The sequence below is a fragment of the Penicillium solitum genome (genome assembly GCF_028829755.1).
Source record: "Penicillium solitum strain IBT 25940 chromosome Unknown utg000001l_segment0_segment0, whole genome shotgun sequence".
In the NCBI taxonomy this organism is placed as follows: Eukaryota; Fungi; Ascomycota; class Eurotiomycetes; order Eurotiales; family Aspergillaceae; genus Penicillium; species Penicillium solitum.
The window spans coordinates 8,494,664-8,509,299 of record NW_027072121.1 but is presented as its reverse complement, the minus strand read 5'-3'; the positions used below and the strand labels follow the sequence as shown (position 1 = coordinate 8,509,299).

Genomic DNA, 14,636 nt, shown 5'->3' with positions numbered 1-14,636 from the left:
TCATTGTCTCCAAGTGTCAGTCACATGGGCCTTTTAACTTCCCGATTCTCCAAAAACCTGTCTCAGTCTTTTTTTTGATCGTTCAGACCTTCTTTTTGCCTCTCTGCATTTCTAGAATTTGCTTCGGATTGGCCTGAATTCACCCAGTTCCACAGTCAAAGGTGCTAGACACCCATTTGGCGGGATGCAGCTCTATCGCTCTATAAGTGGTTCCGTCTCCAAGACATGGAATTCTATCAACCCGGCCACCCTTAGCGGGGCTATTGATGTCATTGTCATAGAGCAAGAAGATGGTATTTACAGTCCTTTGAGAGGTGGTATTCACGCAAGATACTGATTTCGCTTTTCTCTTTCAAGGCACCCTCGCTTGTTCGCCCTTTCATGTCCGGTTTGGCAAGTTTTCGCTCTTGCGTCCATTTGAGAAGAAGGTGGAATTCCAGGTGAATGGCATAAAACAAGAATATGCCATGAAACTGGGAGAAGGGGGCGAAGCATTCTTTGTCTTTGAAACGACCGATGACATCCCCGCATCCTTGCAGACTTCGCCGTTGGTGTCTCCAGCAGCCAGCCCGAGAGCCCAGAGCGAACCAGATATTCTCCCTTCGCTGCAGGAACCAGATTACCTTGACCTGGACAAAGGAAACGGGGATGCATTATCAGAAGGCGCAAAGACCCCACCGGCGATGGCGATGCCATCGAACAAGCTACGTGCAAGCACGGATTTAGGTAGGACACATCTTCAACCCTTAGTTTCGATCTAAGTCCCTCGTTACTGACTGTTTTAACAGGTACAATAACACCCCTATCGCGATCTCCCGATGAATCAGACGTGGCCCGTTCACGGCACGGCTCCTTGAGCGCTAAGCCGCCACTTGATCACACACTGTCGGACAATGTGCTTTCGACCAGCTCTCCTCAACACTCTCTGTCCGGTCAATCTACACATGGGAATGATGAACCCCATGATATCGATATCGAGGGCGAAGCACACCACCGCTCTCGCAGCCCTCCTCTATCTCCCCAGGAAGCGGTGTCTCGTGCCATTTCGCTGTCGAAGAAGCTGTCTGGTTCCAATATTCCATCACATGTCACCGAGACTGGAGATCTGATGTTGGATATGACTGGCTACAAGAGCAACGAAGAAGATGCCCTCCGCGCGGAGGTTGTTGCGCGCAAGATTCTTGCGGAAGAGCTTGAAGGGAGCTATGATATCGGTGCACTGATTGGAGCCGATGAACACGGCAATCTATGGATATACAGCAGCGAAGAGTCCAAGGAACTAGCCGATCGGAGAGCCACTCTTCACTCCATGCGGCCGAACATGGGAATGAGCGATGATGCTCTCTCCGACCCAGGATACCACAGTGAAGGCGAACACGCTGTCTTGGAGCCATCGTTGGTTACGCGCCATCATAGAACCAAATCAGATGTCCAACCCGGCTTTCCCACACCCCCTGACTCACCCTTGCATGATTCCTTCCCCGTCGAAACCCGCAACTATGCCAAGACACTCCGCTTGACAAGTGATCAACTCAAGGCCTTGCAACTGAAGGCCGGCGCCAACACAATGTCTTTCAGCGTCAACAGAGCAATTTGCACTGCGAACATGTATCTGTGGAATGGCAACACCCCGATCGTGATTTCTGATATTGATGGAACTATCACCAAGTCGGATGCGTTGGGACATGTTCTTAATATGATTGGACGAGATTGGACGCACGCAGGAGTCGCCAAGTTGTACACCGACATTGCCAACAATGGGTACAATATCATGTATCTTACGAGTCGGTCTGTCGGCCAGACAGATACCACACGGGCGTATCTTCACGGCATTTGCCAAGATGGATACAGACTACCAAGAGGTCCAGTGATCTGCAGCCCCGATCGTACGATGGCCGCTCTGCGGCGGGAGATCTACCTGAGAAAACCCGAAGTTTTCAAGATGGCATGTCTGCGGGATATTCTTAACCTCTTCTGCGGTAAAGAGAATCCCTTCTATGCTGGCTTCGGAAATCGATTGACCGACGCATTGAGTTATCGTTCTGTGAACATTCCGTCTACTCGGATTTTCACAATTAACTCTAACGCTGAAGTGTCTCTGGATTTGCTCAGTCTCAACAAGTACAAGAGCAGTTATGTGACGATGCAAGAGCTACTCGACCATTTCTTCCCACCAACCAGCCTTCTTGTGCATGACGGTGGCGAGGAATATACGGACTTCACATACTGGAGAAACACACCGCATGAACTCGCAGACTTCTCGACAACAGACAGTGAGGAGGAAGATGAAGATGAGGAAGATGTCGATGAAGACCTAGCCGAAGAAGACGAAGATGGTGATGATGATGAAGACTACGATGAAGACTTGAGCGAGGGTGAAGGCAGCGAGTACCTCGACGAGGCTGAGTTGGCCGAGGAGGAACTCGCCGCAAGCTACATGTCACAGGACTCGGTTGCCTTGTCTAATCCAGCAGGCTCAATACTTGAGTCGGTGGAGGGGGCTATCGGTGAAGAGGAACTGTCTCCCATTGCCGAGAAACCACAAGAAGCAACTGAGCCGAGCACAACCTCTCTTCCCATCCGGCCCAAGATGCCTCATAATCTTTGAACATACACTCACTGCTATGCCTCTCTGACAAGGGATTGATCCCGGGGCATTTCTTGCGTCATAGATACCCGTCTTGCGAGTGCTTTACCAGGTCAGATTCTGCATTAGACTGCGATATATTCAAGTTCAACACTATTGCATGCAGACTTGGAGTTGGAGACTGCATTATACACGGCCGTTCGTGCCTGACTCTTTTTAATTCATGGCATTCATGGCGTTTCTGGATTTGTTTTTGTACATTCATGGCGCATATACTTGGAGGATTGATTGAATAGGAATAGGACCATGAGATGAATAGGAAGTAATGAATGAAACAAGTGAATAGACTTGCGCAAACACATTGAAGGCCTCAAAATATTACCTACGGATACTATAGAATGTAGTATAATAAAAGCATTACATATGACTGTCTTTCAGGCACGACCTCCAGGGCTCTAGGGTTGCAGGCAACACGATTACCTAATCGTGATATTGGCCGGAGCCCTGGAGCTCATGCTTCTTTTCGGCCTCATTTAGCCATCACTTTCTCTATCTCCATCCCTACACTGAACGCTGCTCGAATATCTGGCTGTTCCCTAGCCCCTGAGCACTGTGCCAGGAATGCTCCCCGATTACCTTTTCCAGGGCATCTAATCACCACCTAATTCGACATCGACGACTTTCGCGACACCACAATTCGCTCATCCAAGACAAGATGGCATCCCCAGGCCAAACACAGGGCTCAGCGCCCACAACACAACCTCTCACCCCACCAGCTGAATCCTCCTCCGCCGCGAACGGGGCCTCCGCGCCCGCCGCAACAAGCTCTCAGACCCAACCCAATGTCCCAGCGACAGGCCCTTCAACAACAGCGCCACAACCGCCACCAGTCCCGGGCATATCAACCCAAGACAGCGGAAAAACGCGACGACCAAGGGACGTGCGGCTGGTCCACATGCTCCTCGCCTCACTCGGGGTAACCTCCTACCAAGACCGGGTGCCCCTCCAATTACTCGACTTCGCATACCGCTATACCGCCAATGTGCTACAAGACTCCGTGCACCTTGCGACGGAAGGATACGCCGCGGCCACAGACGGCACTGCGGGCGCAAAGGGCTCCGCCGAAGTGAATAGTGTTTCTTTGCCTGCATTGCGGCTGGCCATTGCTTCCCGCTTGCACTTCCAGTTCCAGACAGGGTTGCCGAAGGAGTTCCTTATGGAGGTCGCGTCGGAGAGGAATCGGATTGCCTTACCCGGTGTATCGCGTGGCTTCGATCCTGCTGCCGGCGCTAATGGCACTGTTCCTGCGGCGAACCAGAGTGTTGTTATCGGTGGCATGCGCTTACCTCCTGAGCGCTTCTGTCTTACTGGAATGGGTTGGAATATGAAGGATGAGTGGGATAGTGAGGGCGAGGAAGATGAGATGCCTGATGTGATGCACCAGCCTGGGGCTGGGAAGGGTGTTGGTGGTGATGGAGCTGAAGATAATGAAGACGAGGATGATAATGATGGGAAGATGGAGGATCTTTTCGGCGAAGATACTACTATGGGCGAGGCAGGTGATGGAGACGAGGACCGGAACATGACTGATGTTTAAGGGAGTGCATTTACGCCCGAGGGTTCTTCTGCCTTTGGCCTTGGGCTGGTGGTGTTTCTGGCGCTTGGTGTTGTCATTCTCCTTTTTCCCTCTAATCTACCATAGGACGGTGTCCTGGCTTTTACTGTCATGGAGGGTATCTATCTCTCATGACTTGTGTCTACAAATTAGGGTCAAAATGCCCTTGCCTGATCATAAAGGCAAATAAACCGATAAAGAAGACATCTTTCTGGTCAATTAAACCAAGATATGCAATCGTCTGTGTGTATATTGTACATAATTCAGTCCATCCCATCGCTCGCATTTGGGATGATCATGCAATGTAATAAAGAAGCCCAGCAAAACGCCTGCTTTGTTTGCCTTTGCGCCGTGAGGAGAGAGAAAAGATATAAAGTCCGAGTCCGGATTGGCCAAGAAAGTCCAGGGCTGAGCTGCCCGGCGAGATCAGTTTGATATCTGTCTATCAAACCGAGGGCGGGAAGAAGGCCAGGCTGGCTGTCAGGACTGTGAATTATCGACCGAGCACCTTGAGACATGCAAGGCCCAGCCAATCAGGCAGTCAAGTCAGGTAAGAGTCTGACAGCTCCCTTCCCCTCGCTCAGAGACTCGGCCCAAAAAGGCGAAAATCATCGCCCTCCAACCTCGGATAAACGCAAGAAGCAGAATACTCAAGACGCCGAAACCCATATAGACAAGAAATACTCACACAAGAAATGAAGAGAGCGAGAGAGGGAGGGATCCATGAAGTACAAAGGGAAATGTCCAATCATTTTCCCGCCGCTCTGGCGCGCGCTTCATCCTCGCGCATCATGCGAATAACTTCCTCACGTCGCTTCTCAACACGTGCAAGATCCTCCTCTTTCGCGCGCCGGCGTTCCTCATACCCCGCAAACCACTCCTCACGTGCGCGGTCCTCTTCTTCCGGCTTCGCGTGGGCGACCATGCATGAATTCATTGCAAGACGTTGCTGGCGGCAGATCCATGTTGCAGTGACGGTGCGGTTAACGGCGCACTCGGCGAATGCTATATCATAATTGGGTTAGTTGGTTGTTTCAGGCATATTCCAGGTATGGGAAGTGGATCATGGTCATGCGATCCGGAATTGTTCCTCCGCTTGACACCCATGACCGGCTTTTGCAAGGCCAAAGCTATGCATTGCTTGTAAAGAGGTGATGGATTTGGTGTATAAAGCAATCCAAATTGCATACCTTTAATCTCGGGGGCGCAATGGGCGCGCACTCGCTTGTAGTACAGCAGTTTCACTTCTTGTTCTTGGGGGGCTGAGAGCGGAAGCGGGTTGCGAAGATTATATTGTTTGGGTGCACTCTTGGGTACACTTGTTGAGGAGGTATCGGGGGATGTGGAAGATGTAGCCATTGGGACTGTATGTCGATCGCAAAGATCGAAGTTGATCGGGGTTAAGTGTATGGGCTGGCTGATCGGAGAGTATGCTTTTGAGAGGGATTGGTCCCGGTTGTTGAGGGACAAGATGTGATTTCAGCTGCTCCAGAACCCAACAAAACGAACTAAGAGAGGAAGAAGTAGTTCCGAGAGGGGTTCACTGAATGGCTTTGCAGAGAAGATCGAGGCCAAGTGGGAGTGTTGATTGCGAGTGAGCCGAGCTCGGGCGGAGAGAATGTTACTATTGGCAGAATCTGAAAAAAAAGTTCTCCGACTTTGCATCTCGACTTTGACTTACACTCTTCTGCTGGAGACTTTTGCGTCTTTTCGATTTTCTGATTTTTCTTTTTTCTACACCTTCTTGTGCTCTATTTATTGTCTCGGGAATTACCAACACCGAAATTCAGCATGTCGTCCATGCGCAACGCCGTCCAACGGCGGAACCACAAAGAGCGTGGCCAGGTTCAGGGTCGCGAGAAATGGGGTCTCCTCGAGAAGCACAAGGTCAGTTCCCGCGGAGGAGCGCTTGGGACATTTACCAATGATCCGAGCTTTCTTTTATGCCTAATCTTAAAACAAACGTTCTAACTTCAACAGGATTACTCGCTCCGTGCCAAAGATTACAATGCCAAGAAGGCTAAGCTGAAGCGCCTCGAAGAGAAAGCGCGGGATCGCAACCCTGATGAGTTCGCCTTCGGTATGATGGGAGACAAGAACCGCACCCAAGGTCGGCACGGACGTGGCAAAGGCACAGCACGAGAATCTGCCGCAGCACAGGGACTGAGCCACGAGGCAATCAAGCTGCTCAAGACGCAAGATAAGGGTTATCTTCGGACGGTTGGCGAGCGGGTGCGCCGTGAGATCGAGCGCCTGGAGCGCGAAGTGGAATTGCAAGATGGCATGAACAAGGCCCTCGGCAAAAAGGATGGGAAAAAGGGCGAGAGCGATGACGAGGATGATGGGTTCGACGACGATTCCGATTTCGATTTCGGAGCCCCGGTGCAACCGAAACCCACCAGGACGGTGTTTGCCGATGATCGACAAGACCAGTTGGCAATGAAGAAGCAGAGGATACAGAAAGAAGAACCTGCTTCGGAATCAGAGGAAGAAGATCAGACGTCAAGCAAGACCCGCAAGACACCCAAGCAGCTTCAGGCTGAGCGACAGGCACTTGCAGATGCTCGACGGGCTCGCAAGCTCCGGAAACGAACCATCGAGGCTCGTAACAACAAGCTCACTGCGTTGCACAAGCAACACGCTGAAATCCGGACTGCGGAGCAAGAGCTTGATTGGCAGCGGGCTAAGATGGAAAATTCCGTGGGAGGTACCAACAAGGACGGAATCAAGTGGAAGATCCGTGAGCGCAAGCGCTGATTGTTTTTTTGTTTCGACGGAGTTTATGAGTGATGACTCGCTATCATCTTTTTTGTACATATTGATACCAACCACCATAGAGGCAGTCCGGCGCATACAGTAGCATCCAAGGAACCCACTTCAGTCCTGGCCATCGACTCTTGGAAAAGCTCGGTAATATCAAGCCCTGTGTCAGGCGATAGCTGGGAGACCTGTGATAAGACACTGCTGCTTATACCGGTAGATTTGACCATCATATAAAAGTACTGTGGCATCGCTACATCTACATCTGGGTATGGTTGTTGAAATAATATCAAAGCTGGCTTCTCTTTCATTTACTATGATACGTAGATAAACACAACAGCAGGGGACTGTATCCCTACAGGAATCTTGATTCATCTAACCTAATAGTGAATAAATACCACGAATCGCACTTTATGCGAATCGGACGTCTATGCATATCTCAAAAGGTCACACTCCTACAAAAATTACATACATACAGGAATCCTGGGCATGACAAATATAGCTATACTCCTGCAATTGAATCCAGTCCCTTCAGAACATGTCGCACTTGTTTGATGAGGGCCCTGCGCGCACAGCGTGCAGCACCATCGCCGCCTGAATCAATTCCATCTACTTTCAACATCACTTGCGCAAGGATGATATCGCTCAGCTTCCTATGTGTGTATTCCCGCTTCTTGGGATCGGCCGACGGGTGTGCAATGAATTCGTCACAAATCGGAATGAGCTCACGCTCAAACCACCCAGCCAACGCAGTCATTTGCTCCATCGGGGTATGCAGTAGTTTAAGATTCGGCGGAGGCGAAGGTATGCCACTAGGTGAACCGGGCGGTGATGGGGGTTTAGGGGGAAGAGGGGAACTATATCTAGCCTCCTTGTCCCTCTTACTGACCTTAATTTTGGGCTCATTCTCATGGGGTTCATTCTCATCTGGGTGATCCCATTGGCGGTTCCAAAAAGAGTCTGGGTTATAAGCGACAGCATCCTCGTTGATTTGGGAGAGATCTTTTGACGAGCCGGGCCCAAAGTTGAGTGCATCGTCCGGGCCGATTTCTGACTCGTGCATCTCGAGATCGACCTGCCCAGACAACTTGTTCTCCTTGGTAGACTGGGAGGCTGGTCCTGGTTAGTATTGATCTTCCTTTTGGGAACTTAGGAATACGGATACGAATACCACTCACCTCCCACGGGCCAAGCCTTCTTAAACTCGCGGCTTATGCTCAGCAATTCGTCGATATGGGCCTTTGATAATGGCCTTTGAATGATAATCACATCCTCCTACTTAGGTCAGTAGCCGACAATAGCATTGTTAGAAAACAAAACACTAACCTCTTCCTTGAACGGATACCCTAGATCCATGATGGCATGGATATGAACAAGGTCACGAGGGACACGGGTCTTCCCTTTGCGCAGGTAAGGCTTCTCCTCATTCTGGCTGCGAACTGAACTGCTGGAGTAGCCGTGATGATCAACCGTTTCTTCATCTTCGCTCACCTCAGGGAGGCGCATATTGTTGACGGGCTCGGAGGATCCTTGCATCACCTTGAGCATTACACAGTTGTCAATGTGTTTATAGAAGTCCTGGGCATCCTCGAAGGGTTCATTGCAGATAGAGCAATTTTCAGTAGAATCGCCAGTGTGATCCATATCTGTTTTTATGGAGGAAGTCGGGCTTTGATCAAGCTGGTTTGGTTGCAGCTGCTTCACCCCATGGACGGTGACAAGGTGGCGTTTGAACACATCCGCCCGAGTGAAGCTCTTTTCTTTTGGTGTCCCAGCGCCTGGACAAAAGTGACACACCATGACGCCCTTGTAGTGTGTCAGTAGGTGGCGATTCCTATCATATCTGCGAGCGAACCCTTTGGCGTGGTAGTCGCACGTTACAATCGGGCATTTTTCTGGACGCTCAGTTTCGTTATGCGTCATTGCGTGAGCTCGTAGGTCGGTGAAGACTAGATCACATTGGGGACATCGCCCCTCATCGACCGGATCGTGTGACTTATCAGAATCCTCACCAGAAGAAATTGCAACTTCGTCGTCTTCTTCGGATCGCGGCAACGCAAAGAGCGACAGCTCTTCCAGATGCCGGCCCACGTGTCTTTCAAGCTGCTTCCCAGATGGAAGCGAGCATAGACAGAGTGGACAGTCCACATGTACATTTGGGGTTTCAGATATGGAATGCTGACTCTGCAAATGAGAAAACCATTCCCGGCGACTTTCATACAATCGATGGGGTGTCGGACAGCTAGGGAAGATACACAGATATGGCATCAAGTCATTGAAGACATGACGAGCCCAGGCCCTCCGGTTTGCAATGGTGATGATTACGAAACAATAGGGACATTCAAATGGAGCTCCATTGGCTGAGTCTTTTGGGGGAGACGGGAGAACCGCTCCTTCCGCCCCGTTCAATATGGTTTGAGCGTAAGATGTTTGCGAGGCGACAGTTAGCAATTCTAAGTTATCATTTACCGCTGGTGAAACTTCTACAAACTCAGTTGCAACTGTGTCTGATAGTTTGGTTGATTGCCCGTCTGTCTGATCCTCAATAACCTGATTGAGACCCTGGCCGAGCTTGGTACGATGACGCTCACGATACTGCATAACGGCTCGACGTTGGGAAATTGCCAGGCCAAGACGTTTCGAGATATCCTCCCCCGCTTGGGGGTATTTGTCTGAGACATATCGCAGGTCAAACTGCTCGTAAAAGACTGCATCCGATCTTTTGGTACCAAGAAGGCGATCATGTTGAGCTGGCTGCCGGATGAGCATTGACATTTGGAACAGGTTGTTGATAGTATCTCGTAGAGCATGATAAATAGACTGCATTTCTGTTTGATGCTCGTCATCTTCTTCATCTCCGCTTAGATCCGAGAAATCGTCATCTCCGGGTGAGTGATGCAAAATATCATTGATATCTTCGGTGGTTCGTTGCAGCCGCTTAAGGACACGAAGTGTCTGCTCTTTAATGTGCGATGCATCCCGCAATCGATAATCCAGCGACGATTGGCCGGTCTGGTGCGCCCCAATATTGGCAGCCCAAACCCGCAAACGACCAAGCTCATCTTTCCACAGCGCTGGCGGGACTTCAGAGGCAAACGATGACAAGTCTTCGGAAACAAGCCGACTTAAATCTTTGAGACATTGAACCACGGCAAACGAAATATTTGTCATAGAGGTCCTCACAGATGGGGATGTCGTCGTTGTTACCACGGGGTGCACATGGTTCTCAACTGGTTTTGCTGGCGATGCCGCTTGCTCGTCGAAATTTGGCTCAGTGATTAAGGATGCGTCTTGAGTAGCGTTTCCTTTTCTTTCAGATATATCCTCAAGGACTGTCTCTTCGATTGAGGAAGTAGATTGACCGAATGGATCATAGTTGCTATCAACCGCTCCACGAGTCCATTTTGACAAAAGAGTATCGGATGTATCCTGCCCTTGGTCCCGCTTGATGCTTCGCCTTTGTACAGTGGTTTTGGGGCCTTTCGGATCTGTCATCATTTTGGGAAGATTTGGGGCAAATGCCCTTACGACCCTGCAAGTCTTTTAAGCCAGAATAATATCGAACTTTGCGAGATCGGACGTTTTGAGGTTGATCTTGTCATTGCGGGGTTGCAGCTGAGATAGCCCTGGAGAGCCCCCGCGCTTACACAGCATGACCTCCCGGCTCTTTTTACCCCCAGTTCATCTTGTCCAGTCCGACTGCTCCAATATGGAGGCTGCAGGTGTTGCGCTAGCAATTCTACCACTGGTCATCAACCAGCTTGATAACTATGTCCAGGGTCTTGAGACCATCAAGAGCTTCGGGGCCAAGCGCTACCGGAGGGAACTTGAAAGCTATTCATCAAGCCTTGGAACCCAACAAGCCATCTTCGTCAATACCCTGGAGCGAGCCCTCGATGGAGTGGTTGAATATGAAGACGGGCTGGAGGAACTGAGGAACAATCCTCTCGGGAATTTGTGGAAAAGACAGAGTCTGCAAACGAGTCTTCATGAAAAGCTAGGAAGAGACTTCTACCCTTTCAACCGGATGATGATAGAGGTTGCGACTCTGTTGGAGGAATTGTCACGAAAATTAGGATTGGACAATAATGTTTCGGTGGTCAGTATAGTTCGATTCTCTCGAGGTCCGCTCCCGAGGTCTAGGGCTAACCAGAACCTTGATCATACTACAGAACTATCGGGTCGACCAGTCCGCTATCAAAAAGGAGGTCAAGAAGTTCAAAGATATTTTCTCGAAAAGCATCTACCTCGATCTTTTCGCTCGTCTCGACGCAGCCAATAAAATCCTGAATACCTTGGTGGAGCAGTCCGATTATCGAAGCACAATACAGAAACAGAGAATATCAAAAAGACCCCTGTTGCGCCATAAAAGGGCCCAGAAATCAGCCCGCAGTCTGCACAATGCAATAATACGGGGCAAGTATTGGAAATGTGCTTGTATGGACCAACACTCAATCCATTTTGTTCTTAGTTATCCACCAGAGGACATGAATGATGGGTCTAAAGAGTCCTCTCATGGGCCTCGATTCCGAATGATTTTCCCTTCAAACAGCTCTATAGATCTTGGTAAGGGATGGTGTGAGATTGAAGCCGAATCGGATACTATTCAATCGAGCGTGGATACTTTGAACCGATTTCCACCCCAGAGCAATCGAGACAAAGTTCCCTTCGCTAAAAAGAAGGCCAAAGTGCGGTTTGCGTTCGATACATCATCTGAAGATAAATCACCCATGATGTCTGATATGTCTTCGGTGCCTCCGATTGTAGACATCTGCTCGACGCTGTCTACCGTGGGGACCAGTGGCGAGACAAATGCACCTATTGGGTTTATCTCTGATGAAAACCACCGCCACAATATGTATTATGTTCGAAAGCTCGCCGGGAATCTGAGATCACAATCGCTCGCTGAGCTCATCGCGGCTTCAAGTGATATTTCCAAGGCGCCTATTGGCGGCAGCTTTCTTTTCACATGGGGCCACCGTCTTCGCGTTGCGGTTAATCTCGCGTGCAGCGTGCTCCAATTTCACGGAAGCTGGCTGAAAACACAGTGGAGATCACGAGATATCATGTTTACCAAGAATGCATCTGGGGATATCGATAAGCCATACGTCCTGTGGAACGTCGGCAGTGAGTTGGATGCCTGGAGCCTGTGCAGAGACAAACCAACATTTTCGCTCATCCAAAGTGAGATTCTGTTTCCCCTGGGCCTTGTTCTGATCGAACTTTCTTTATGCCAGACACTAGAGGCACTACGTATGCCGGAGGATGATGATCCAGTGGAGGCATATGTGAATCTAAAGACTGCAACTCGCCTCTTGCAGGTGGTGGAGGGGCAAAGTGGTGCAGACTATGAAAAGGTAACGAGGAGATGTCTCCTTTGGCCTGGTACCAAAGACTCCACACTGGAAAGCGAGCAGATGCAAGATGAGATATTTCAACTTATCATCTCGCCATTAATCGAATATCTGAGGAGTTTCGAGGGTAGGGGTTGATTCTATACATTAGAGGTAATGCATGAAATTTTATAGTCCGATCGAGATACTTACCTTTAGAAAATGTCCTATTTTATACACTCGCGGCTTTCATTTTAAAGGATATATACGATACAAGGAGGAACATACAGCTATGCCCCTTGGGAAACTGTAAATCGTTGCCCCAAATGCGGAGTAACCCCGAAAAGACCCTATATGTAATGGAAATGCGAAAGGAACTCAATAACAGTTGGGAAGATAGAGGGAATAAAGGCTAAATCAAGCCCGAAACCCACAACCCCCAACCTGCCAGATGCGGAGGCGGGTTCTATTCCCCTATTTAGGAAGAAGAGTCGGAATGAGGGTCATGTGATAGAGTCTTCAAGGTGTCTCCGAGTGACACCTGGACATTTCTAATCAATTGCTAATCATTGTCTCTGACTGGCATCCAAAATTTCAAATACAAAGTCCTCTGATACTCCGTTGTCGCAAAGAGTCTTAAAACGTTCAAGTAATCACACCATCGCTGATAGGACAATCTCTCTAATCGGCAGTCTTGAAGGTCCCGCGGAGACATCCACAAGGCTTAATAATCATTTGCCACCCCTCCAAGGGAAGATTATATTCTCCATCTTTTTCCCTTTTTTCTACATTTTCATATCTCAAAATAAAAAAATAACAATGGCTCCTTCATTTATAACCATTGACTCCAACGACATGGACGTGGATTTCTCCACCCCCAAGCCAGTCCAGGCAAAGCGCACCCTCCTCCTGGCCCCCCCCTCCATTGCCACTCAAGAGGACAAACTCCGCGGCCTTTTCAGCACCTTCGACCGCTCAATCACAGACCTCCAAATGCTCGACCGGCTGTCCGCAGGCCTCGTCTCCCTCCCCGCAACAACGTACGACCTCGTCCTCATCCTCACCGACACAGACGGCACACGGCGCTCCGAGGCGCTGAAACTCCTTACTCGAGATGTATACGCCTCTCTTGTCCCCGCCATGAAGGCTGGTGCGAAGCTGCAAACCCAAGACTCATCCCTCAATGCCTCAGACGCTATGGAAGCTATCCTGGCTGGTCTCGTGCAGTCCGATAACGGCTTCGAAAAACCAAGCTTCGATCCCTCCGCCGCGGTTCCTTTAAAATTCGGCCTAAAGAAAAAGAATAAGCCTACCGCGCCAGCGGCAGTCCCTATTATTCCCAGTTTTCCCACAGGCTTCGCTGCGCCAATGGGAATAGACTCGCCAACTAATCACGACCGCGACGATGATGACGAGCTCATTAATGAAGATACGCTCCTCTCCGAGGAGGATTTAACAAGACCCATAATGCCGCGTATGTCTACATCCCCTCCCTTTCAACCCTTGCATATTGCATTTCTACAAGATCTATATAATCTAACACCGTCCTCTTCAGCCCCAGAGTGCCAACCCAAGACCGGCCGCCGGCGACGCGCCTGCAAAGATTGCAGCTGTGGTCTAGCCGACAAGCTCGAAGCAGAGGATAAGGAGCGCCGCGCAAACGCAGATAAAGAATTGAATGTGCTGAAACTGGATACGGGTGACTTGGCCGAGCTGGACTTCACCGTTGAGGGCAAGACTGGTTCTTGTGGAAGCTGTGCTCTGGGTGATGCTTTCCGTTGTGACGGTTGTCCTTACATGGGTCTTCCTGCCTTTAAGCCTGGACAGGAGGTTCAGATTCTCAATGATGTTGCGCAGCTTTGAGATGTAATCTCGACTTTACGACTGTGGGCTACTTTTTTTTTCCCATTTTGATGACGAAAGTGGGGGTATTTGGTTGCATTAGGTTTTTTTTGAGCATTTTCTTTTGGGGATTCATTTTTTCGGGGTTACATATAAAAATTATGCTAGGGGCGTCTGGCTTTAATTTGATCGTATTTTTTTTTATATTCTTCTATGTTGTATATTCTTTTATCTGATCGTGACTCACCTGAAGATTTTGAAATTTTGAGTGGAGCCCAACGTCATGTCTTAGATCAGATAGTGGGATGATCGACCTAGTACATATACATATGCCGTTGATCTGCCGGATATAATTAATTTACCATATTTACTTCCAAAGCATTCTATTGATTGGCTGTACATAAATCAATTCAAAGCCCATTGGCGAGTTGCTTTTTAACTATGCATCTGTGTTCATGGCACATCCAATCATGATAAAAACAAAAAGAAAACGATAACC

The 14,636-nt window shown here is 49.4% G+C and overlaps 7 protein-coding genes across 7 annotated transcripts; 5 read left to right on the top strand and 2 right to left on the bottom strand.

Annotated features, from left to right (window-relative positions):
* Window positions 1–184: 184 nt before the first annotated feature.
* N7455_003297 (putative lipin Smp2) lies at window positions 185–2,608 on the top strand (the record flags this gene model as incomplete). Its single annotated transcript, XM_040959366.2, has 3 exons — window positions 185–293; window positions 358–726; window positions 789–2,608. 3 exons carry the CDS (start codon window positions 185–187, stop codon window positions 2,606–2,608), a joined length of 2,298 nt encoding a protein of 765 aa, XP_040810185.2.
* A 694-nt stretch (window positions 2,609–3,302) lies between these two features.
* On the top strand, window positions 3,303–4,184 carry N7455_003296 (putative transcription initiation factor TFIID, 31kD subunit; the record flags this gene model as incomplete). The annotated part of the gene is made up of 1 exon (XM_040959369.2): window positions 3,303–4,184. One exon carries the CDS (start codon window positions 3,303–3,305, stop codon window positions 4,182–4,184), a length of 882 nt encoding a protein of 293 aa, XP_040810187.1.
* Window positions 4,185–4,950: 766 nt separating this feature from the next.
* On the bottom strand, window positions 4,951–5,561 carry N7455_003295 (uncharacterized protein; the record flags this gene model as incomplete). The annotated part of the gene is made up of 2 exons (XM_040959325.2): window positions 4,951–5,207; window positions 5,393–5,561. 2 exons carry the CDS (start codon window positions 5,559–5,561, stop codon window positions 4,951–4,953), a joined length of 426 nt encoding a protein of 141 aa, XP_040810189.1.
* Window positions 5,562–5,893: 332 nt separating this feature from the next.
* N7455_003294 (rRNA-processing protein UTP11) lies at window positions 5,894–7,131 on the top strand. The gene is made up of 2 exons (XM_040959375.2): window positions 5,894–6,089; window positions 6,183–7,131. The coding sequence occupies exons 1-2, from the start codon at window positions 5,994–5,996 to the stop codon at window positions 6,957–6,959; spliced, it is 873 nt and encodes a 290-aa protein (XP_040810188.1). The 5' UTR covers window positions 5,894–5,993; the 3' UTR covers window positions 6,960–7,131.
* A 333-nt stretch (window positions 7,132–7,464) lies between these two features.
* On the bottom strand, window positions 7,465–10,460 carry N7455_003293 (BAG family molecular chaperone regulator; the record flags this gene model as incomplete). Its single annotated transcript, XM_065604457.1, has 3 exons — window positions 7,465–8,075; window positions 8,141–8,237; window positions 8,289–10,460. The coding sequence occupies 3 exons, from the start codon at window positions 10,458–10,460 to the stop codon at window positions 7,465–7,467; spliced, it is 2,880 nt and encodes a 959-aa protein (XP_065462948.1).
* A 211-nt stretch (window positions 10,461–10,671) lies between these two features.
* N7455_003292 (uncharacterized protein) lies at window positions 10,672–12,454 on the top strand (the record flags this gene model as incomplete). The annotated part of the gene is made up of 2 exons (XM_040959337.2): window positions 10,672–11,061; window positions 11,135–12,454. The coding sequence occupies 2 exons, from the start codon at window positions 10,672–10,674 to the stop codon at window positions 12,452–12,454; spliced, it is 1,710 nt and encodes a 569-aa protein (XP_040810180.2).
* A 660-nt stretch (window positions 12,455–13,114) lies between these two features.
* N7455_003291 (uncharacterized protein) lies at window positions 13,115–14,158 on the top strand (the record flags this gene model as incomplete). The annotated part of the gene is made up of 2 exons (XM_040959291.2): window positions 13,115–13,769; window positions 13,851–14,158. 2 exons carry the CDS (start codon window positions 13,115–13,117, stop codon window positions 14,156–14,158), a joined length of 963 nt encoding a protein of 320 aa, XP_040810256.2.
* Between the last annotated feature and the right edge of the window lie 478 nt (window positions 14,159–14,636).